General features: G+C 42.5%; 3 protein-coding genes across 3 annotated transcripts; all 3 read right to left on the bottom strand.

Moving 5' to 3' along the window:
• Positions 1-939: 939 nt before the first annotated feature.
• On the bottom strand, positions 940-1,885 carry LOC106586384 (gamma-crystallin M3-like). The gene is made up of 3 exons (XM_014173600.1): positions 1,796-1,885; positions 1,416-1,658; positions 940-1,292 (listed from the first exon to the last, which is right to left on the bottom strand). The coding sequence occupies exons 1-3, from the start codon at positions 1,805-1,807 to the stop codon at positions 993-995; spliced, it is 555 nt and encodes a 184-aa protein (XP_014029075.1). The 5' UTR covers positions 1,808-1,885; the 3' UTR covers positions 940-992.
• Positions 1,886-11,593: 9,708 nt separating this feature from the next.
• On the bottom strand, positions 11,594-12,841 carry LOC106586386 (gamma-crystallin M3-like). The gene is made up of 3 exons (XM_014173602.2): positions 12,761-12,841; positions 12,388-12,630; positions 11,594-11,920 (listed from the first exon to the last, which is right to left on the bottom strand). Exons 1-3 carry the CDS (start codon positions 12,767-12,769, stop codon positions 11,642-11,644), a joined length of 531 nt encoding a protein of 176 aa, XP_014029077.1. The 5' UTR covers positions 12,770-12,841; the 3' UTR covers positions 11,594-11,641.
• Positions 12,842-21,770: 8,929 nt separating this feature from the next.
• LOC106586385 (gamma-crystallin M3-like) lies at positions 21,771-23,145 on the bottom strand. The gene is made up of 3 exons (XM_014173601.2): positions 22,992-23,145; positions 22,293-22,535; positions 21,771-22,162 (listed from the first exon to the last, which is right to left on the bottom strand). The coding sequence occupies exons 1-3, from the start codon at positions 23,001-23,003 to the stop codon at positions 21,863-21,865; spliced, it is 555 nt and encodes a 184-aa protein (XP_014029076.1). The 5' UTR covers positions 23,004-23,145; the 3' UTR covers positions 21,771-21,862.
• Between the last annotated feature and the right edge of the window lie 1,722 nt (positions 23,146-24,867).

The raw sequence follows: 24,867 nt of genomic DNA on the forward strand, positions 1-24,867 counted from the left end.
TCCGGTAAGCACGGGGAGTTGGCTTAGGGCTCAACCCTGGCCCAGCCAAACTACTCGTGTGCCCCCCCAATTTTTTTGGGGGGGGCTGCCTCTCAGGCTTCCATGCCAGCCGTGTTCCAGCATAACACTCCCGGTCCTCTCCAGCCTTCCTCCATGGTCCCTCTTTGGCTAGGATCTCCTCCCAAGTCCACGACTCCAGATAGCTCCTCTCCAGCTCCTTACCCCGCTGCTTGATCCGTTGGTGGTGGGAAGTTCTGTAACGGCCGTCGTCAAAGGTAGTGGACCAAGGCGCAGCGGGTCTCGTGAACATCTTAAACTTTATTCAAGAAAACACAAAACAAGAAAAAACGCACGACAGCTAAACAGTCTTGCAGGCTACACACAGCAGCGCAAAAACAACTTCCCACAAACACAGTGGAAAAAAGGGCTACCTAAGTATGACTCCCAATCAGTGACAACGATGTACAGCTGTCCCTGATTGAGAGCCATGCCAGGCCAGAACAAAGAAATACAACACCTAGAAGGGAACGTAGAAATATAAAAATAAGGACCATACAACTAACCCGAAAATCCCAACAACACAAACCAAACACACCCCTGCCACGCCCTGACCAAACTACAATAACAAATAACCCCTTATACTGGTCAGGACGTGACAGGATTGTTGCCTATATGGCTGATTATGATAATATACAACAGTAAATAAATGAGTTGTGAAAATAATTTGCTTAACAATGTACACTTGTATTGGCATTCTTCCAATAAAAGTGCACAGTAATACATATATATTTAGATCTGAGATATCACTGGATATTACCCTTACATCGAGCATACAGTACATCTATTGTATGCTTTGAAATGTTAAAGATGCAGGGATTGAAATAGTGAAATGCTTAAACATGGAGTGCTCTCAGTAAGATAATCACAAAAAGAAGACAATTTAGCAGTGGAAATATGTTTAATCAACAATTTTCATACAACATTTGAGGAAATTACATAGTCATGTTATCCATGATACGCCTCATGCTCATGAACCTCATGCCACCGCTCATGCCTCCCATTCCCATGCCCATATCCCTGAAGTTCCTATACTCTCCAGGCCTCATGTACATCTGCCTCCCTTTGTAATGGGGCTGCTCATACATCAGCCAGTGACCGTCCATCACGTTGCAAGACTGGCAGTCGGACATACGGTAACGATCCTGGATGGAGTCACAGTCGTCCATCATCTCGTGCATCTGACCTCCGAAGTTCTCCCTCTCATAGATCCTCATCCTGAAGTTTCCACGGTGCTGTTAGTGGGAAAGAACAGGTTTCATTGATCAGATACATTACATATAAACATTTGTAATATGAGAATTATATTTTCAGGAACAAGATTATTCTATTTTAAAGATGAAATATTTTCAACCTACCATGGGGATCATGCGGCTGGACCTGATGCAGTCGTTCATTCCCATCATACGCTGGTAGTCTGAGTACTCTCCCTTCCTCATGAAGTACTGGTTTCCCATGTAGTTGGGGCGATCGTAGACCATGAAGCAGCCACTCTCAACCCTGCAGGAGTGGCACCTGCTCAGGTGGGAGGACATGTCAGGGCAGTCCTGGCTGGTCTCATAGGAACGGCCCTGGAAGTTCTTGTCCTCGTAGAAGATGATCTGAAAATGAAAAAATAAATCATTTGTAAAAATTATTACCAAAGAAAGAAATTGAAAGATATTGCGATTGTAATTGACTAAACCAGCCGTTATTCAAGCATTAAACTTAAAACTGTAGGCTAAAACGCTGTGCCTACCTTGCCCATCATGGTTGCAGTTGTTTCTTTGAGCTGTGCTGTTGCTAAACTGATGTCCTGTCTGTGTTAACCCTTACTTTTATACCTGACCAAACCCAAAGAATCTGTGGGCCCCATTGTGTAAACCCCTGACACAGCAACACTGTATAGAGGCCTATAGAGTGCTGAAGTGCTTTCGCTACATTTCCATGTGACTGGATGCCACGAAGACTTTAGAATGGGGGTTTTCATTGAGAAGTAAATACAACTGAGCTTTTGGAAGTAGTATACAATGGTCTGTTGTACATATTTCAGAACACACTAGGTATTTAGTGAAACGTTCAGTAAAAGTGTTCTTTTGCTTGAGCTTGTTTTTATGCTATAGCCGTGACTTAATCTATAAATCTTTCCAAACAGCTTGAATTTTGGTTTCATGGGTCGGTTGGTGACTGTGAATAGCTGTAAGTCATTTCGTACATATAATAAATGCAAAGAAATTATATTATCTTAATAGGTAAGAAAATATTTTACAATCACATAGTTTAACGTATATATACACTACCGGTCAAAAGTTTTAGAACACCTACTCATTCAAGGGTTTTTCTTAATTTTGACTATTTTCTACATTGTATAATAATAGTGAAGACATCAAAACTATGAAATAACACATAAGGAATCATGTAGTAAACAAAAAAGTGTTAAACAAATCAAAATATATTTAATATTTGTCACGACTCCTACCGAAGGTGGCTCCCCCTCCTGCTCGGGTGGCGCTCTGCGGTCGTCGTCACCGGCCTACTAGCTGCCACTGATTCCCTTTTTTCCCCCCTTTCCGTTATTGTTTGCACCTGTTCTGTGTTGGGCTGATTTACTGGGCTATTTTAGCCAGTAGGCCCGCCTGCTCTGTGTGCGGGATTATTGCTCTGTATTTTTGGCTTGTGTTCACGCTGTATGTGTTTAGGTGCTAGTGTGTGGTTTGCGCCAACCTTTTTCTGTCCCCTGTGTTTGGGGCACTTTGGTTTTGTGTGCGCTCAGTATCGCTGTTGGGGTGGCTTGTGTTTCGCCATTGTGTTCATTGATGACAGCTTTGCACACTCTTGGCATTCTCTCAACCAGCTTCATGAGGTAGTCACCTGGAATGCATTTCAATGAACAGGTGTGCCTTGTTAAAAGTTAATTTGTGGAATTTCTTTCCTTCTAACTAGGTTTGAGCCAATCAGTTGTGATGTGACAAGGTATACAGAAGATAGCCCTATTTGGTAAAATACCAAGTCCATATTATGCGAAGAATAGTACAAATAAGCAAAGAGAAACGACAGTCCATCATTACTTTAAGACATGAAGGTCAGTCAATGCGGAACATTTCAAGAACTTTGAAAGTTTCTTCACGTGCAGTCGCAAAAACCATCACGCGCTATGATGAAACTGGCTCTCATGTGGACCGCCACAGGAATGGAAGACCCAGAGTTACCTCTGCTGCAGAGGATACGTTCATTAGAGTTACAAGCCTCAGAAATTGCAGCCCAAATAAATGCTTTACAGATCATGTGTCTGTTCAAGTAATAGACACATCTCAACATCAACTGTTCAGAGGAGACTGTGTGAATAAGGCTTTCATGGTCAAATTGCTGCAAAGAAACCATTACTAAAGGACACCAATAAGAAGAAGAGACAAGCTTGGGCCAAGAAACACGAGCAATGGACATTAGACCTCCGTGTCTTTGTGAACGGATGATCTCCACATGTGTATTTCCCACAGTAAAGCATGGAGGAGGAGGTATGATGGTGTGGGGGTGCTTTGCTGGTAACACTGTCTGAGATGTATTTAGAATTCAAGGCACACTTAACCAGCATGGCTACAACAGCATTCTGCAGCAATACACCATCCCATCTGGTTTGGGTTTAGTGGGACTATCATTTGTTTTTCAACAAGTCAATGACCCAACACACCTCCAGGCTGTGTAAGGGCTATTTTACCAAGAAGGAGAGTGATGGCGTGCTGCATCAGATGACCTGGCCTCCACAATCCCCTGACCTCAACCAAATTGAGATGGGATGGGATGGGATGGGATGGGATGAGTCGGACCGCAGAGTGAAAAAAAATGAGCCAGCAATTGCTCAGCATGTTTGAAAAGCATTCCAGGTGAAGCTGGTTGAGAGAATGCCAAGAGTGTGCAAATCTGTCATCAAGGCAAAGGGTGGCTATTTGACGAATTTCAAATGTAAAATATAGTTTGATTTGTTTAACATTATTTTGGTTATTACATACATGATTCCATATGTGTTATTTCATAGTGTTTATGTCTTCACTATTATTCTACAATGTTGAAAATAGTCAAATTAAAGAAAAACCCTTGAATGAGTAGCTGTTCTAAAACTTTTGACCGGTAGTGTATATGTACACTGTATATACAAGACAATAAAGGAGGGGCTTCGGGACGAGTCTCTGAATGTCATTGAGTTGCCCAGCCAGAGCCCGGATTTGAACCCGATCGAACAACAACACAGAGAGATGTGTGTCCAAACTTTTGACTGGTACTGTGTGTATATACAGTTGAGTTCAGAAGTTTGCATACACCTTAGTCAAATACATTTAAACTCAGTTTTTCACAATTCCTAACATTTATTCCTAGTAAAAATTCCCTGTCTTAGGTCAGTTAGGATCACCACTTTATTTTAAGAATGTGAAATGTCAGCATATGTCCTGACCAGTAAAGGGGTTATTTGTTATTGTAGTTTGGTCAGGACGTGGCAGGGGGGTGTTTGTTTTATGTGGTTCAGGGTTTGTTAGTGTCACGGTTGTCGTTGGTTTTAAGGAGGACCAAAATGCCGCAGGTATGTGTATGCTCATCTTGACATTTAATAAATTCCAAAATGAACACCAAAATAACAAAAAGAGAACGAACGATCAACAAACAGTCTGGCAAGGCACAAGGCTAAACTCAGAACAATCTCCCACAAACACACAGACAAACACACCCAACTAATATAGGACTTCCAATCAAAGGCAACACTACACAGCTGCCTTCAATTGGAAGTCCACCCCAATTAACTCAACATAGAAACAGACTTCCTAGACTAAACATAGAATACATGAATCTCAAACAGTGCCCAAAAAAACCCGGAATACTAAATCAAATGCCCTTACTACAAAAACACCACCCTGAACCACATAAAACAAATACCCTCTGCCACGTCCTGACCAAACTACAATAACAATTAACCCTTATACTGGCCAGGACGTGACAGTACCCCCCCCCCTAAAGGTGCAAACCTCGGAAGCACCTCAAAAATAACAACAACCCCAAACAACAACAAAAAAATCCCCCTAACTAAAGGGAGGGAAGGGAGGGTGGCTGCCGTCAACGACGGCACTGTGCTACACCCCCCCGCCCCAACCCACCTATATCTGGAGGTGGCTCTGGTTCTGGCAGTTCCGGGCAGACGACCAACCCCGGCAGCTCCGGGTAGACGGGCCACTCGGGCTGGGCTGGAGGACAGTCGGCCACTCTGGCAGACCCGGAAGACATTCGGGCCACTCTGGCAGACCCGGAAGACAGTCGGGCCACTCTGGCAGACCCGGAAGGCAGTCGGGCCACTCTGGCAGACCCGGAAGGCAGTTGGGCCACTCTGGCAGACCCGGAAGGCAGTCGGGCCACTCTGGCAGACCCGGAAGGCAGTCGGGCCACTCTGGCAGACCCGGAAGGCAGTTGGGCCACTCTGGCAGACCCGGAGGGCAGTCTGGCCACTCTGGCAGACCCGGAGGGCAGTCTGGCCACTCTGGCAGACCCGGAGGGCAGTCTGGCCACTCTGGCAGACCCGGAGGGCAGTCTGGCCACTCTGGCATCGCCGGGCAGTCTGGCCACTCTGGCATCGCCGGGCAGTCTGGCCACTCTGGCATCGCCGGGCAGTCTGGCCACTCTGGCATCGCCGGGCAGTCTGGCCACTCTGGCATCGCCGGGCAGTCTGGCATCGCCGGGCAGTCTGGCCACTCTGGCATCGCCGGGCAGTCTGGCCACTCTGGCATCGCCGGGCAGTCTGGCATCGCCGGGCAGTCTGGCCACTCTGGCATCGCCGGGCAGTCTGGCCACTCTGGCAGCTCCTGACTAGTGGGTGGCTCTGGCGACTCCTCACTGACGGGCGGCTCTGGCGACTCCTCACTGACGGGCGGCTCTGGCGACTCTTGACTGACGGGCGGCTCTGGCGACTCTTGACTGACGGGCAGTTCTGGCGACTCTTGACTGACGGGCAGTTCTGGCGACTCTTGACTGACGGGCAGTTCTGGCGACTCTTGACTGACGGGCAGTTCTGGCGACTCTTGACTGACGGGCAGTTCTGGCGACTCTTGACTGACGGGCAGTTCTGGCGACTCTTGACTGACGGGCAGTTCTGGCGACTCTTGACTGACTGGCAGCTCTAGCGACGTCGGACTGGGATGACGCACTTGAAGCCTGGTGCGTGGTGCTGGTACTGGACGCACCAGACTGGGAACACGCACCTCCAGGCTAGTGCGGGGAGCGGGAACAGGACGAGTCGGACTGGGCTGACGCACTTCCGGGTCCGCACGAGAGACAGGAACTGGAAACCCAGGGCTATGGAGGCGCACAGGCGGTCTTGATCTTACCTCCTGCACAACCCGTCCTGGCTGGATGGAACTAGTAGCCCTGTACGAGCGGGGTGCTTGTACAGGGCGGACTGGGCTGTGCAGGGGCCTGATGGTAGCCGTGCTTAGAGCGGGAGTTGGGTAGCCTGGTCCTCGGAGGCGTACCGGCGACCAGATGCGCTGCGCAGGCATCCTCCTACCAGGCTGGATGTCCGCTCTAGCACGGCACCTGCGAGGGGCTGGAATAACGCGCACCGGACTGTGCGTGCGTATGGGTGAGATAGTGCGCTCTTCAGCGAAACATGGCGCCCTCCACCTCATACGGTCCTCCATATAACCACGGGTAGCTGGCTTCCGGCTCTTCCTAGGCCTAGCCAAACTACCCGTGTGCCCCCCCCAAAACATTTCTTGGGGGTGCCTCTCGTGCTTCTCCCTCAGCGCGTCCAAGGCCTCGTCCATATACTGAGCGTGCCGCTCCTCTCTCCGCTGCTTGGTCTTGGTTTGGTGGGAGATTCTGTCACGGTTGTCGTTGGTTAAGGAGGACCAAAATGCCGCAGGTATATGTATGCTCATCTTGACTTTTAATAAATTCCAAAATGAACACCAAAATAACAAAAAGAGAACGAACGATCAACAAACAGTCTGGCAAGGCACAAGGCTAAACTCAGAACAATCTCCCACAAACACACAGACAAACACACCCAACTAATATAGGACTTCCAATTAAAGGCAACACTACACAGCTGCCTTCAATTGGAAGTCCACCCCAATTAACTCAACATAGAAACAGACTACCTAGACTAAACATAGAATACATGAATCTCAAACAGTGCCCAAAAAACCCCGGAATACTAAATCAAATGCCCTTACTACAAAAACACCACCCTGAACCACATAAAACAAATACCCTCTGCCACGTCCTGACCAAACTACAATAACAATTAACCCTTATACTGGCCAGGACGTGACAGTTAGGATATGTTCTTATGTAAGAGGGGTGTTTGTTTTATGTGTTCCGGGGTTTTTGGGTATTGTTCTATGTTTTGTATTTCTATGGTTTTTCTATGTTGTGTATTTCTTTGTTGGCCTGGTATGGCTCTCAATCAGGAACAGCTGTACATCGTTGTTGCTGATTGGGAGTCATACTTAGGTAGCCCTTTTTTCACCTGTCTTTTGTGGGAAGTTGTTTTTGCACTGCTGGCAAGACTGTTTGTCGTTCGTTTGTTTTCTTGTTTTGTTATTAAGTGTCTCAATAAAAGTAAATATGAGCACTCAACCCGCTGCGCCTTGGTCTACTCCATACGACGACCATTACAGCATAGTAGAAGAGAGATTACTTCAGCTTTTATTTATTTCATCACATTCCCAGTAGGTCAGAAGTTTACATACCCTTTTTAAAAAAACATTTTTATACACTCACTTCATATTTGGTAGCATTGCCTTTAAATTGTTTAACTTGGGTCAAACGTTTTGGGTAGCCTTCCACAAGCTTCCCACAGTAAGTTGGGTGAATTTTGGCCCATTCCTCCTGACAGAGCTGGTGTAACTGTGTCAGGTTTGTAGGCCTCCTTGCTCGCACACGCTTTCTCAGTTCTGCCCACAAATGTTCTATGGGATTGAGGTCAGGGCTTGTGATGGCCACTCCAGTACCTTGACTTTGTTGTTCTTAAGCCATTTTGCCACAACTTTTGAAGTATGCTTGGGGTCACTGTCCATTTGGAAGATCATTTGCGACCAAGCTTTGACTTCCTGACTGATGTCTTGAGATGTTGCTTCAATATATCCACATAATTTTCCTACCTCATGATTCCATCTATTTTGTGAAGTGCACCAGTCCCTCCTGCAGCAAAGCAACCCCACAATATAATGCTGCCACCCCCGTGCTTCATTGTTGGGATGGTGTTCATCGGCTTGCAAGCCTCCCCCTTTTTCCTCTAAACATAACGATGGTCATTATGGCCAAACAGTTCTATTTTTGTTTCATCAGACCAGAGGACATTTCTCCAAAAAGTACGATCCTTGTCCCCATGTGCAGTTGCAAACCGTAGTCTGGCTTTTTTATGGCGTTTTGGAGCCGTTGCGTCTTCCTTGCTGTGTGGACTTTCAGGTTATGTCGATATAGGACTTGTTTTACTGTGGATATAGATACTTTTGTACCTGTTTCCTCCAGCATCTTCACAAGGTCCTTTGCTGTTGTTCTGGGATTGATTTGCACTTTTCGCACCAAAGTACGTTCATCTCTAGGAGACAGAACGCATCTCCTTCCTGAGCGGTATGACGGCTACGTGGTCCCATGGTGTTTATACTTGTGTACTATTGTTTGTACAGATGCACGTGGTACCTTCAGGCGTTTGGAAATTGCTCCCAAGGATGAACCAGACTTGTGGAGGTCTACACATTTTTTTCTGAGGTCTTGGCTGATTTCTTTTGATTTTCCCATGATGTCAAGCAAAGAGGCACTGAGTTTGAAGGTAAGCCTTGAAATACATCCACAGGTACACCTCCAATTCACTCAAATGATGTCAATTAGCCTATCCGAAGCTTCTAAAGCCATGACATCATTTTCAGGAATTTTCAAAGCTGTTTGAAGGCACAGTCAACTTAATGTATGTAAACTTCTGACCCAATGGAATTGTGATACAGTGAATTATAAGTGAAATAATCTGTCTGTAAACAATTGTTGGAAAAATGACTTGTGTCATGCACAAAGTAGATGTCCTAACCGACTTGCCAAAACTATAGTTTGTTAACAAGAAATCTGTGCAGTGGTTGAAAAATGAGTTTTAATGACTCCAACCTAAGTGTACGCACACTTCCGACTTCAACTGTAGTGACATTTGCTTATAAATGTTTTATGAAGCATCAAGCACAAATACTTTATGAAGGCCTTACTAATCAGAAATAGCTAGGATCTGATTTAGACATACCAAAACCATTACTCCTTTTTGTTTTTGCTTGCAAATGCATCAAATCAAAATGCAGTTTGATATTTTACACACATTTACTACAGATTTAGGTAAAATGTCTTTTAGTTTTTATGTACCTCACGCATGGAACAATCTTCAAAATACCCTACAGCTGGACGCACTGGCGCCTTTCGGGCAGTTCAGAGTGTTGGGTGGAGTACCTCTTCACAGAGAAATGTTCTTGTTTTTTATAGTTGTGTTTTTTGTATTTGTGTTTCCTGTGGTCCCGCCGGGATTTAAGTATGTGTCTATAACTTCTTAATGTGTAATTGCTTGCTGCTCTTGTGATGCAGGGCTCCCTTGCTTAATATACTTTGCTCTCTGCTTAAATAAAGATAAAATATGTTTTCTTGTTAAAAAACAGTGATGTTAAAATCATATACCAAATTGATAATATAAACAGTTGTTTTAATCAGTGGTACAAAAGGTATTATTGATAATGAATCAATATGAAAAGCTGAGTAAACACAGTAGTAACCTTGTAGTAAGAGTAAAACGACTTGAGTACCTGGATTACTTTAGACGTTAAATCAGTTTTGGCCACATTTATCCTGTAATTTAAATAGTCTACAAGAGTCTAGTCTTGTATTTGAAACATTCTATTCACTCCATTATTTTCAATTGGCTAGTTATGGCTTTGACTTGGGTAACACTTTATTTTAACAGTCCACAATAGACCATGTGTGTTCACCATTTATTTATCAATTCTACCCTAATTTATAAACCATTTACTAATCATTAGTAGTCTTTTTGCAGTTCCTTATCTAAAGTCAGCTCTATTTTTACTTTATAAATGTTTTGAGTGATCAGTGGTAGACATTCCATCTATATGCTCCTTAAGGACTTAAACTGTTTAAATAAATATATTGAACATTTATATACATGTGTGAATAACTAGCTTATTAACATTTACAAAGGTGGGAGTAATTTAAAAAAAAATGGTGAGCAAACTGTTTGTAAATGCCTTATAAATGGTTTATTACGGAACATTAAAATAAAGTGTTACCTTGACTTCTGTAACAGTATCTTTTAAGATTTGAACCCGTTAACCTTGTGGGTGTCAGTCAGTCCACTTCCAAAACCATTCTGGAAAGAGGTAGAAAAAAAAATATTGTTGAAGTTGCTGGTGTCATTCAAAGAACACTGCAATACCATAGTTGTGGAATGGGCTCTTTGCTTTATTGCATCTGACCTCCACTCCTGTAAAATGGTATTTCTTTACTGGCCAAGGGTAAGGTGAGCCATGGCCCAATCTGTGCCAAATTTCAGGCATCCAGGCATACACTGAGTATACCAAACATTTGTAACACCTTACTAATATTGAGTTTTGACCTCAGAACAGCCTCAATTCGTCGGGGCATGGACTCTACAAGGTGTTGAAAGCATTCCACAGGGATGCTGGCCCATGTTGACTCCAATGCTTCCCACAGTTGTGTCAAGTTGGCTAGATGTCCTTTTGGTGGGGGACCATTCTTGATAGACACAGGAAACTGTTGTGTTAAAAACTCATCAGCTTTGCAGTTCTTGACACAAACTGGTGCCCCTGGCACCTACTATCATACCCCGTTCAAAGGTACTTAAATCTTTTATCTTGCCTATTCACCTTCTGAATGGCACAGATACACAATCCATGTCTCAATTGTCTCAAGGCTTAAAAATCCTTCTTTAACCTGTTTCCTCCCCTTCATCTACACTGATTGAAGTGGATTTAACAAGTGACATCAATAAGAGATCATAGCTTTCACCTGGATTCACCTGTTCAGTCTACGTCATGGAAAAAGCAGATGTTCTTAATGTTTTGTATACAGTACTCAGTGTATGACTAGCAATTACATGCAGGCAGCTTTTACAGGAAAATTCGCAATGCATGACAGTACGCTATGCCATTTTGTATCCTGCTTTTGCAGACAAAGCTTTCGAAGGATCATGTTCCACCGGACACCTTTTGAGCAAATCTACATGGGGGACAACTAGCATAGCAAAAAAGTTGGGCGAGCAGCATGAAGAAGAGGTTTATAGTTTTGAGACTGAGACTAATTGTGTCTTCTTCTTCTTTTCAGACCTTTGACCTTTGGAATAGAGCAACATTATTGTCCAAATAATGTGGCAATTTTGTTTTGGAAATAATTACCACACACAACTGTCTAGTTATAATAAATGTTTATTAAACTTCCTCTCTGTGAATGCAAAAAATAATGAGTTTCAGCCAGAAATGTACAGGTTATTTTGAATTAATCACACAAATATCAGTTTTTAGTAAGTCAGATATTTATTGACAGTAATTTGATACTGGTGCATTTAATTACAAGAATCCACGATACGCCTCATACTCATGAACCTCATGGCACTCATACCCATCTCTCTGAAGCCCCTGCACTCTCCAGGCCTCATGTACATCATCCTGCCTCTGAAGTGGGGCTGCTCGAACATCAGCCAGTGGCCGTCCATCACGTTGCAGGACTGGCAGTCAGACATGCGGTAACGATCCTGGATGGAGTCACAGTCGTCCATCAGCTCCATCATCTGACCTCCGAAGTTCTCCCTCTCGTAGATCCTCATCCTGAAGTTTCCTCTGTGCTGTTAGGAGGAACACACAATCATTAACCTTTTACTACAGTGGGCTAAATCAGGGGCTAAATCAGTGTTTCTAGGTAGTCTTAAACAAATCTACTTTGAAACAAAAGTACTCCACACCTACATGGCTATGGGCTTAAAACAAGAAAACACCTGTACCATGTCAGATATAGAGTTGAAATATATGACAGTTTGCATCTCAATATTACACTTTATATACATCACAGAAGACTGAAATATAACAAAACCATTTGACATAAACATTGGATTTTCTTTAAGAGTTTTTAAGATTTTTTTTTTTTAATCTTAAAAAAAAAGTATGAAATTATGACAACTATTAATATCATTCCATCTATGAGGCCACTAGAGGGTGATTTGGTAATTTGATTTCAGGAAATTCAATATTTTATTCAGAGTAAGGAGTAATGTTTCTGTAATATTTCAGATTAATGTACAGTATTTGCACTTACCATGGGGATCATGCGGCAGGACCTGATACCATCGCTCATTCCCATCATACTCTGGTAGTCTGAGTACTCTCCCCTCCTCAGGAAGAACTGGTTTCCCATGAAGTTGGGGCGCTCGTACACCATGAAGCAGCCGCTCTGAACCCTGCAGGATTGGCACCTGCTCATGTAGGAGGACATGTCAGGGCAGTCAGAGCTGCACTCATAAGAGCGGCCCTGGAAGTTCCTGTCCTCGTAGAAGATGATCTGAAAATAAAAAGATAGCTAATGTTAAGAACAGTACTTAGAATAATATAACTAATAATAATATAAAATAATATAAATAATAAAATAATTTAAATACACTGCCAATATCAATATATTTAATATTTCTAACTTTGCCCATGGTGGTGGTTGGTGGTGTATTTGTTCCTCAAAACACTGTGAAAACTGCTGCTGCACTGATGCCCTGTCTGTTTTAACCTTTTACTTTTATACCTGACCAACTCAAATAAACCATGACCCCCATTGTTGAAACTCCTGACCCAGCAACATGGTATAGCGATCTATAGAGTGTTGAGGTGCTTTCGTAACATTTTAACAGGCATGGTTCCCCAGGAGACTTTTGTGAATGGAATTTTCAGTTCACGAGAATGTTCAAAGACCCCAAAGCAACTGCATTTTGGCACATTCTTTACCTGTAGGTCTAATGTTGTCTTAAAAAAAAACATATATTCATTGGTTTATTACGTTGATATTGAATGTTTAGGTTGAATTAAAATTTGAGATCATTCTAGACCATTTACTGCTAATACAGAAAGGCATAAACAGAATTGTGGGTGTCAGGTAATTATATATTTATATAGAGGGGTTATTTTGAGTAATTTTTTTATTCAGCTCTACTTTAGTAAAGCAAAATCCCAGAATGAATAGAGCAACTGGAGCAGAGGTGCTACCTGAATGTAGTTACTGAATGTGTAAGAAAGGCAAAACACATATGGAATATTTCTAGGTTAAAAACCATTTGACAAAGAGAAACATGAAAAAGTATGATATTGGTAGCAAATTATTTTAAAGTCTTGTTTCAGCTGGTATTATTACTGGTATTTGATAGCAAGTTATACTGTAAACATTTCTAATTTCATTAAGAATTCACATATAACTAACTACCTATGAATTAAGGGAGGCTATGGAGTGGTGCTTGTTTCAACAAATAATTTATTGCCTGCTAGTTTTGTTAACACAACTTGATTTTAAGGCAGCAGGGCAACTCTAAAATATGAGTTGCCCCAAAGCCATCGAATGTTATGTTGTCAACTCAAGTTGAGTTAATACAATTAGGCAATACAGTATTTGTATTATACAAGGTCATGCAACTTTACATTTTAAGTCAGTGGGATAAACTAATCTTTTAAGTTGAAATACAACACAAAAAAAATGGTTTACAGTGAATGTAATACTTATTTTTTGGTACTGTATGTCTTCAATGAATATGACTTATGTTCTATGGGTTAATATACTGTATCATCTTGAGTCACACCTGCTCCTTGACTTCGAAATTCCTTGTCACTGGCTTGCAGAAATGTATATTTCAATTACTTTTCAGGTTTTTACTTCTGTACTATACTGAACAAAAATATGAATGCAACATGCAACAATTTAAATGATTTTACTGAGTTACAGTTCATATAAGGAAATCAGTCAATTGAAATAAATTCATTAGGTGCAACGATCGTCTGACAGAGGGGACCAAGATGCAGCGTGGTAAGTGCTCATATTAACTTTAATGACACTTAAATAAAACAAGAAAACGAAAGCCAACAGTTGTGCCAGGTGAACACACAAGACAGAAAACAACTACCCACAAAACCCCTAAGGAAAACAGGCTGCCTAAGTATGGCTCCCAATCAGCGACAACGATGTACAGCTGTCCCTAATTGAGAGCCATACCAGGCCAAAACAAAAGAAATACAAAAACATAGAAAAAAGGACATAGAATGCCCACCCTAGTCACACCCTGGCCTAACCAAAATAGAGAACAACAACCTCTCTATGGCCAGGGCGTGACATTAGGCACTAATCTATGGATTTCACATGACTGGGAATACAGATGTGCATCTGTTGGTCACAGATACCTTAAAAAAATAGTAGTGGCATGGGTCAGAAAACCTTTTAGTATCTGGTGTGACCACCATTTGCCTCATGCAGTGTGACACATCTCCTTCTCATAGAGTTGATCAGGCTGTTGATTGGGGCCTGTGATATGTCGTCCCACTCCTCTTCAATGGCTGTGCGAAGTTGCTGGAAATTGGCGGGAACTGGAACACGCTGTGGTACACGGTGATCCAGAACATCCCAAACATGCTCAATGGATTACATGACTGGTAAGTATGCAGGCCACGGAAGAACTGGGCCATTTCAGCTTCCAGGGATTGTGTACAGGTCCTTGCGACATGGGGCTGTGCATTATCATGCGGAAACATGAGGAGATGGCGGCTGATGAATGGCACAACAATGGGCCTCAGCATATCATCATGGTTTCTTTGTGCATTCAAATTGGATTTCATTTACAAGATACACTACATGACCAAAAGTATGTGAACGCCTGCTCGTCAAACATCCTTCCAAAATCATGGTTGTGGTCCCCTCTTTGCTGCTATAACAGCCTCCACTCTTCTGGGAAGGCTTTCCACTAGATGTTAGAACATTCCTGCAGGGACTTGCTTCCATTCAGAGACAAGAGCATTAGTGATGTTGGGCACTGATGTTGGGTGATTAGGCTTGGCTAAAAGTCGGCGTTCCAATTCATCCCAAAAGTGTTCGATGGGGTTGAAGTCAGGGCTCTGTGCAGGCCAGTCAAGTTCTTCCACACGGATCTCGCCAAACCATTTCTGTACGGACCTCGCTTTGAGCACAAGGGCACTGTCATGCTGAAACAAGAAAGGACCTTCCCCTAACTGTTGTCACAATGTTGGAAGGACAGAATTGTCTAGAATGTCATTGAATGTTGTAGCATTAAGATTTCAATTCATTGGAACCATGGGGCCTAGCCCAAACCATGACAACAATCTCAGACCATTATTCCTCCTCCACCAAATTTTACAGTTGGCACTATGCATTGGGGCAGGTAGCATTCTCCTGGCATCTGCCAAACTCAGATTTGTCCGTAAAACTGCCAGGTGGTGAAGCGTGATTCATCACTCCAGAGAATGCATTTCCATTGCTCCAGAGGATTGGCAATGTGCATGGTGATCTTAGGCTTGTATGCGGCTGCTCGGCCATGGAAACCCATTTCATGAAGCTCCCAACTAACAGTTCTTGTCCTGACATTGCTTCCAGAGGCAGTTTGGAACTCAGTAGCGAGTGTTGCAACCGAGGACATGTGATTTTTACACGCTATGTGCTTCAGCACTTGGTGGTCCCCTTCTATGAGCTTGTGTGGCCTACCACTTCACGGCTGAGCCGTAGTTGCTCCTAGACGTTTCCACTTCACAATAACAGCACTTACAGTTGACCGGGGCAGCTCTAGCAGGCAGAAATTTGACGACAGTGACGGTGCCACGTTAAAGTCACTGAGCTCTTCAGTAAGGCCATTCTACTGCCAATGTTTGTCAATGGAGATTGCATGTCTGTGTGCTCAATTTTATACACCTGTAAACAACAGATGTGGCTGAAATAGCCCGAATCCACTAATTTGAAGGGGTGTCCACATACTTTTGAATATATAGTGTATCTCAGTGCATTGTAATTGCAATCGATAAAATGCAATTGTGTTCGTTGTCCGAAGTTTATGCCTGCCAATACCATAACCCACCGATACCATGGGGCACTGCGTTCACAACGTTAACATCAGCAAACCACTTGCCCACGCAACGCTATACAAATGGTCTGTGGTTGTGAGGCCGGTTGGACGTACTGCCAAATTCTCTAAAACGACGTTGGTGGCAGCTTATGGTAGATAAATGAACATTCAATTCTCTGCAACAGCTCTGGTGGACATTCCTTCAGTCAGCATGCCAATTGCATGCTCCCTCAAAACATGAAACATCTGTGGAATTGTGTTGTATGCACATTTTAAAGTGGCCTTTTATTGTCCCCAGCACAAGGTGCAACTGTGTAATGATCATGCTGTTTAATCAGCTTCTTGATGTGCCACACCTGCCAGGTGGATGGATTACTTTGGAAAAGGAGAAATTCTCACAAACATGGATGTCAACAGATTTTTGCAAAAATATGAGAGAAAGAAGGTGTTTATTGGTATGAACATTTTCTGGGATCTTTTATTTCAGCTCATGAAACATGGGACCCACACTTTATTTATTTATTATTTAACTAGGCAAGTCAGTTTGGGATAGGGGGCAGTATTTTCACGTTCGGATGAAACGCGTGCCCAGAGGAAACTGCCTGCTACTCGGGCCCAGAGTCAAACATTTGCATATTATTAGTATATTTGGATAGAAAACACTCTGAAGTTTCTAAAACTGTTTGAATGATGTCTGTGAGTATAACAGAACTCATATGGCAGGCAAAAACCTGAGAAAAATCCAACCAGGAAGTGGGAAATCTGAGGCTTGTAGTTTTTCAAGTGATTGCCTATCCAAACTACAGTGTCTGTGGGGTCATTTTGCACTTCCTAAGGCTTCCACTAGATGTCAACAGTCTTTAGAACCTTGTTTCATGCTTCTACTGTTACTGGGGTGAGAATAAGAGCCCATTCAATCAGTGGACTGCCTGAGACCAATGAGTTGTTTACTGCACAGTCACGCAGGCGCACCGTTCCTTCTTTTTCCTCTGTAATGAATACGCTATTGTCCGGTTGGAATATTATCGAATATTTATGATAAAAAGACCATAAGTGTTGATTGTAAACATCGTTTGACATGTTTCTACAAACGGTAATGGAACTTTTTGACTTTTCGTATCTGGTTTTGCGCTCGCGCATTTTGCCTTTGGATAGTGATCTGAACGCGCGAACAAAAGGAGGTATTTGGACATAAATATGGAGTTTATCGAACAAAATGAACATTTCTTGTGGAAGTGGGAGTCCTGGTAGTGCATTCCAATGAAGATCAGCAAAGTCAAGTGAAGATTCATAATACTATTTCTGAGTTTTGTTGACTCCAGAACTTGGCGGGTAACTGTATAGCTTGCTTTGATGGCTGAGCTCTGTACTCAAAATATTGAACAATGTGCTTTCGCCGTAAAGCTGTTTTGAAATCTGACACAGCGTTTGCATTAAGGAGAAGTGTATCTATAATTCTTTCAATAACTGTTGTAAATCTTATCAATGTTTATGATGAATATTTTTGTAAATTGATGTGCTCATTCACCGGAAGTTTTGGAGGCAATGCATTTTCTGAACATCACGAGCCAATGTAAAATGGGGTTTTTGGATATAAATATGAACTTTATCGAACAAAACATACATGTATTGTGTAACATTGAGTCCTGGGAGTGTCATCTGATGAAGATCGTCAAAGGTTAGTGATTCATTTTAGCTGTATTTCTGGTTTTTGTGATGCCTCTCCTTGCTTGGAAAATGGCTGTGTGGTTTTTCTTGTTAAGGTGATGTCCTAACATAATATAATGTTATGCTTTCGCTGTAAAGCCTTTTTGAAATCGGACAATGTGGTTGGATTAACGAGAAGTTGATCTTTAAAATGGTGTAAAATAGTTGATTGTTTGAGAAATTTGAATTATGAGATTTTTGTTGTTTTGTATTTCGCGCCCTGCTATTCCATTGGCTGTTGGCGAGGTGTCCCGCTGGCGGAACCGGGTTACCTCAACAGTTAAGAACAAATTCTTATTGACAATGACGGCCTAGGAACAGGTTAACTGCCTTGTTCAGGGTAAGAACAACAGATTTTGACCTCATCGATTCGATCGAGCAACCTTTCGGTTACTGGCCCAAAACTCTAACCACTAGGCTACCTGCCGCCCCAACAACTTAACATGTTGCGTTTATATTTTTGGTCAGTATACGTATAAAAACCACTCAGTTCATCGCAGCCTTTTCTTCAGGAGAACATACAACATTTAGGAACTTCAAAAATAAAGATGATTACTAATGTACATAATTTCTGTTGTGTTCTGTCGTCTCTAAATACTTTATAAGTAGCAAGCTTTATGCACTCGATTTTTTTGGAATATTACATTTATTGTCTGAATTGAGGATTAATGGCATATTAATGGTGTATTTTGGGACGGGATACTACAAGTTGAGGCTACATCACCGCTCCGTCATTGCCAATTTTTGAATTTTTTTTGCATTAGCAATTTAAATAACTTTTCTAACTTAAGTTACTGAATTGACATATAAAAATGAAGGTGAAAACACTGGTAAACTCTGCAAAAAAAGAAACGTCCCTTTTTTAGGACCCTGTCTTTCAAAGATAATTCATAAAAATCCAATAACTTCACAGATCTTCATTGTAAAGGGTTTAAACACTGTTTCCCATGCTTGTTCAATTAACCATTAACAATGAATGAACACGCACCAGTGGAACCGTCGTTAAGACACTAACAGCTTACAGACAGTAGGCAATTAAGGTCAAAGTTCTGAAAACTTAGGACACTAAAGAGACCTTTCTACTGACTCTGAAAAACACCAAAAGAAAGATGCCCAGGGTCCCTGCTCATCTGCGTGAATGTGCCTTAGGCATGCTGCAAGGAGGCATGAGGACTGCAGATGTGGCCAGGGCAATAAATTGCATTGTCCGTACTGTGAGACGCCTAAGACAGCACTACAGGAAGATAAGACTGACAGCTGATCGTCCTCACAGTGGCAGACCACGTATACCAACAGCTGCACAGATCGGCTATGAAAAGCCAACTGACATTTACTCCTGAGGTGCTGACCTGTTACACCCTCGACAACTACTGTGATTATTATTATTTGACCCTGCTGGTCATCTATGAACATTTGAACATCTTGGCCATGTTCTGTTATAATCTCCACCCGGTACAGCCAGAAGAGGACTGGCCACCCCTCATAGCCTGGTTCCTCTCAAGGTTTCTTCCTAGGTTCTGGCCTTTCTAGGGAGTTTTTCCTAGCCACCGTGCTTCTACACCTGCATTGCTTGATGTTTGGGGTTTTAGGCTGGGTTTCTGTACAGCACTTTGAGATATCAGCTGATGTAAGAAGGGCTTTATAAATCAATTTGATTTGATTTGCACAGGATCGGTACATCCGAACATCACACCTGCGGGACAGGTACAGGATGGCAACAACAACAGCCTGAGTTACACCAGGAACGCACAATCCCTCCATTGGTGCTCAGACTGTCCGCAATAGGCTGAGAGAAGCTGGACTTAGGGCTTGTAAGCCTGTTGTAAGGCAAGTCCTCACCAGACATCACCGGCAACAATGTCGCCTATGGACACAAACCCACCGTCGCTGGACCAGACAGGACTGGTAAAAAGTGCTCTTCACTGACGAGTTGTGGTTTTGTTTTACCAGGAGTGATGGTCGCGTTTATCGTTGAAGGAATGAGCGTTTCACCGACGCCTGTACTCTGGAGCGGGATTGATTTGGAGGTGGAGGGTCCGTCATGGTCTGGGGCGGTGTGTCACAGCATCATCGGACTGAGCTTGTTGTCATTGCAGATAATCTCAACGCTGTGCGTTACAGGGAAGACATCCTCCTCCCTCATGTGGTACCCTTCCTTCAGGCTCATCCTGACAAGACCCTCCAGCATGACAATGCCACCAGCCATACTGTTCGTTCTGTGCGTGATTTTCTGCAAGACAGGAATGTCAGTGTTCTGCCATGGCCAGCGAAGTGCCTGGATCTCAATCCCATTGAGCATGTCTGGGACCTGTTGGATCGGAGGGCGAGGGCTAGGGCCATTCCCCCCAGAAATGCCCTGGGACTTGCAGGTGCCTTGGTGGAAGAGTGGGGTAACATCTCACAGCAAGAACTGGCAAATCTTGTGCAGTCCATGAGGAGGAGATGCACTGCAGTACTTAATGCAGCTGGTGGCCACACCAGATACTGACTGTTACTTTTGATTTTGACCCCCCCTTTGTTCAGGGACACATTATTCCATTTCTGTTAGTGACATGTCTGTGGAACTTGTTCAGTTTATGTCTCAGTTGTTGAATCTTGTTATGTTCATACACATATTTACACATGTTAAGTTTGCTGAAAATAAACGCAGTTGACAGTGAGAGGACGTTTCTATTTTTGCTGAGTTTATAAAATGCTTACTCAAAAGGATGTCAAAAGTGATCAAATCAGTAAATCAAGTTGAGTTGGAAAAAAAGGTAACGGAAGATTTGTAACATTATAATATACAAGTTCATACAATCCAACATTTTATGGAAGTCTGGAAACAAATCTTTCAAAGTTGAAAAGGCTTATATTTTTACAGTGAGATTGTTTGACAGCTTCTCATCAGCCAGTAACAAACAATAAAGAGACTGGAACTCCCACTTTTCGGAACTCCCACTCCCATGTGTCCCCTCCCAATTCCAACCCTGCTAGTCTAACCACTTGTTCTTTTAACTGACATTAAAAAGAACATGCAAATGGATATGACTAAAAATAACATTATTGTGTAGTGTACCTGCTCAACAGTTCTGATGTCATCATCCCTTCTAGAATCAACACATCACTTCTAGAATGGCCATCATGCCACGATTTAATTGTTGTTGGTTATTTCAGTAAAACAGTACATATTTTTATTTTATTTTCATCTAAGTACATGTCACATATATGAAACGACTGCAGTTTCAGTAAAGTACAATGTTCCATTACATAGTTTCTCAGAGCTGTCTAATCCATGTATTTGAGTGGTGGGGATATGTGACAATCAAAATAAGGAAACGTGATTAACTGTGTTAAACTTTTTAGGATACTTTAAACTTCGAATTATTTGCATTCATTAGCACATTAACTTTGACAGCCCTGCATTCTGAATAGAGCCAACTTGCAAGTATGTATGCATACTTTCTGTTTATGTTAAGGTAGTCCTTGTGCCTTCCTATAGTACTTGACCATACAACTATTTTGGTAAAAGCAACCTAAGCAACTATCGTATGGTGATGAAACTAGCTAGCATTAAATATGAATTTATGTTGAATTTATGTAAAAATTAAGAAACAATTGTTACACTGTAGGTGTAACTCTGTCGATGTGAATACAATTTACCTCCATTTTTGCTGTAAATGTAGGTTAAGCAACCATATTGCAGATACTTGAATAAGTCATTTTAAGAAAAATGTATGCCTTTAAAAAAAACACAAAAATGCTCCTTTTTCATTCTATTTTCTTCTTATTTTTATGTATTATATAGTTTTTTTTGTATAACAATATATTTTGTAGTGTTTTGTAGTAGATTACCCTGATGTTTAAACATAGTACGTGGCATTTCAATTAAAATAAATATACTGTCACTCATAACAAATCACTGAAACTCAGAGTTTTATTGTTTTCCCTTCCATGAATAGTCCCACAGAGACTAATCAGAAATACATTTTTCATACAACATTGGAGCATTTACATAGACATGTTGTCCATGATACGTCTCATGCTCATGAACCTCATGCCACCGCTCATGCCTCCCATTCCCATGCCCATATCCCTGAAGTTCCTGTACTCTCCAGGCCTCATGTACATCTGCCTGCCTCTGAAGTGGGGCTGCTCATACATCAGCCAGTGGCCGTCCATCACGTTGCAGGACTGGCAGTCAGACATGCGGTAACGCTCCTGGATGGAGTCACAGTCGTCCATCATCTCGTGCATCTGACCTCCGAAGTTCTCCCTCTCGTAGATCCTCATCCTGAAGTTTCCACAGTGCTGTTAGGAGGAATGTACAGTATAGGGTTACTTAATTGATTAGTGAAATAATCAACAAACTTATGTTGTAGGAGAACACTAGCATTAAAGCATTATTTTCAAAGACTAGATATATAAATTGTCAACCTACCATGGGGATCATGCGGCAGGACCTGATGCACTCATTCATTCCCATCATGCTCATGTAGTCGGAGTACTCTCCCCTTCTCATGAAGTACTGGTTTCCCATGAAGTTGGGGCGATCGTATACCATGAAGTTGCCGCTCTCCACCCTGCAGGAGTGGCACCTGCTCAGGTAGGAGGTCAGCTCAGGGCAATCGGAGCTGGTCTCATAGGAACGACCCTGGAAGTTCCTGTCCTCGTAGAAGATGATCTGGGGATTTAAATGTTTAAAAAAATGTTTTTTAATTTAACTAGGCAAGTCAGTTAAAAACACATTCTTATTTACAATGACAGCCTAGGAACAGTGGGTTAACTGCCTTGTTTAGGGGCAGAACAACAGATTTTTACCTCGTCAGCTCGGGGATTCAATCCACCAACCTTTCGGTTACTGGCCCAAAGCGCTAACCACTAGGCTTCCTGCCGCCCCAAATAATCAACAACTTTGGATGACAAACATTTTGTCAGTAATACTGTCATAAAGAGCAGAGGAGCTAGAATTGATAATGCACTACTGAGCTATGATATTGAACTACATCTGCAATGAACTACATTTTACCTGAAACTCTTTCTGACATTATGAAATTGTTGTAGATGTCAAATAGTCTATCACATAAGGTATGCAATGTAGATAAAAGAAACCGAGGGCAAAATATTTTAATTTGCCTACCTTGCCCATCATGATGATGTTTGTTCTTCAGGACTGCGCTGTGACTGCACTGAATTCCTGTCTGTTTTAACCCTTACCTTTATACCTGACCAAAACCAAAAGAATCTGTGGCCTCTCTCATTGTGTAAAGTCCTGACACAGCAACACAGCATAGGGGCCTACTGCTCAGTGTGGACTTTAAATGGTTATTATCTGTGTCTGTATGCTTTCCTGTCACAGATGCATGTGTAGCCATATTGTGTTCTACACATAAAGAGTAAAACAGAAGCTTCTGAACATCCTGCATGTATACGTAAAATACATTGTCATACATTCAGGTCTAAAATTATTGTCACCCTTGATATGAATGAGCAAAAAATACTATATGAAATAAATAATTAAAATACTGAGCTATATTGTATGCTCCCAAAAATTGAAAATGATATTATTTTATACTCAGAGAAGGAGATTTTGTTTAAGAAGTAATACTTTATTTTCTCAAAAAGATAGCTGGCAAAAGGATTGGCTCTCCTAAAGATTATTATACACTGAAAAAAAATACAAACGCAACATGAAACAACTTCAAAGATTTTACAGAGTTACAGTTCATATAAAGAAATCAGTCAATTGAAATAAATAAATTAGGCCCTAATCTATAGATTTCACATGACTGGGAATACAGATATGCATCTGTTGGTCACAGATACCTTAAAAAAAAAGGTAGTGGCGTGGATAAAAAAAACAGTCAGTATCTGGTGTAACCACCATTTGCCTCATGCAGCACGACACAACTCCTTCGCAAAGAGTTGATCAGGCTGTTGATTGTGGCCTGTGGAATGTTGTCCCACCCCTCCTCAATGGCTGTGCGAAGTTGCTGGATATTGTCAGGAACTGGAACACGCTGTGGTACACGTTGATCCAGAGCATCCCAAACATGCTCAATGGGTGACATGTCTGGAGGGTATGCAGGCCATGGAAGAACTGGGACATTTTCAGCTTCCAGGAATTGTGTACAGACCCTTGCAACATGGGGCCATGCATTATCATGCTGAAACATGAGGAGATGGCGGCAAATGAATGGCACAACAGTGGGCCTCAGGATCTCATCTCTGTATCTCTGTGCATTCAAATTGCCATCGATAAAAGCAAATGTTTTCATTGTCCATAGCTTATGCCTGCCCATACCATAACCTCACCGCCACCATGGGGCACTCAGTTCACAACGTTGACATCAGCAAACCACTCGCCCACACGGCATCATTCACATTGTCTGCCATCTGCCCGGTACTGTTGAAAGCGGGATTCATCCGCGAAGAGCACCCTTCTCCAGCGTGCCAGTGGCCATCGAAGGGGAGCATTTGCCCACTGAAGTCGGTTACGACGCTGAACTGCAGTCAGGTCAAGACCCTTGGTAGGATGACAAGCGCACAGATGAGCTTCCTTGCGATGCTTTCTGACAGTTTGTGCAGAAACTCTTCAGTTGAGCAATTCCACAATTTCATCAGCTGTCCGGGTGGCTGGTCTCAGACGATCCCACAGGTGAAGATGCTAGATGTGGAGGTCCTGGGCTGGCCTGATTACACGTGGTCTGCAGTTGTGAGGCCGGTTGGACGTACTGCCAAATTCTCTACCATACGGCTTATGGTAGAGAAATGAACATTCAATTCTCTGGCAACAGCTCTGGTGGACATTCCTGCAGTTAGCATGCTAATTGCATGCTCCCTAAAAAATGGAGACATCTGTGGCATTGTGTTGTGTGCCAAAACTGCACATTTTAGAGTGGCGTTTTATTGTCCCCAGCACAAGGTGCACCTTGGTAATGATCATGCTGTTTAACTCCCTAAGGTTGATGTTCACGCCCCAGCGGAAATCTAATTAGCATAATAAAACAATCCCG

This window comes from Salmo salar, chromosome ssa25 (assembly GCF_905237065.1).
Source record: "Salmo salar chromosome ssa25, Ssal_v3.1, whole genome shotgun sequence".
Lineage (NCBI taxonomy): Eukaryota > Metazoa > Chordata > Actinopteri > Salmoniformes > Salmonidae > Salmo > Salmo salar.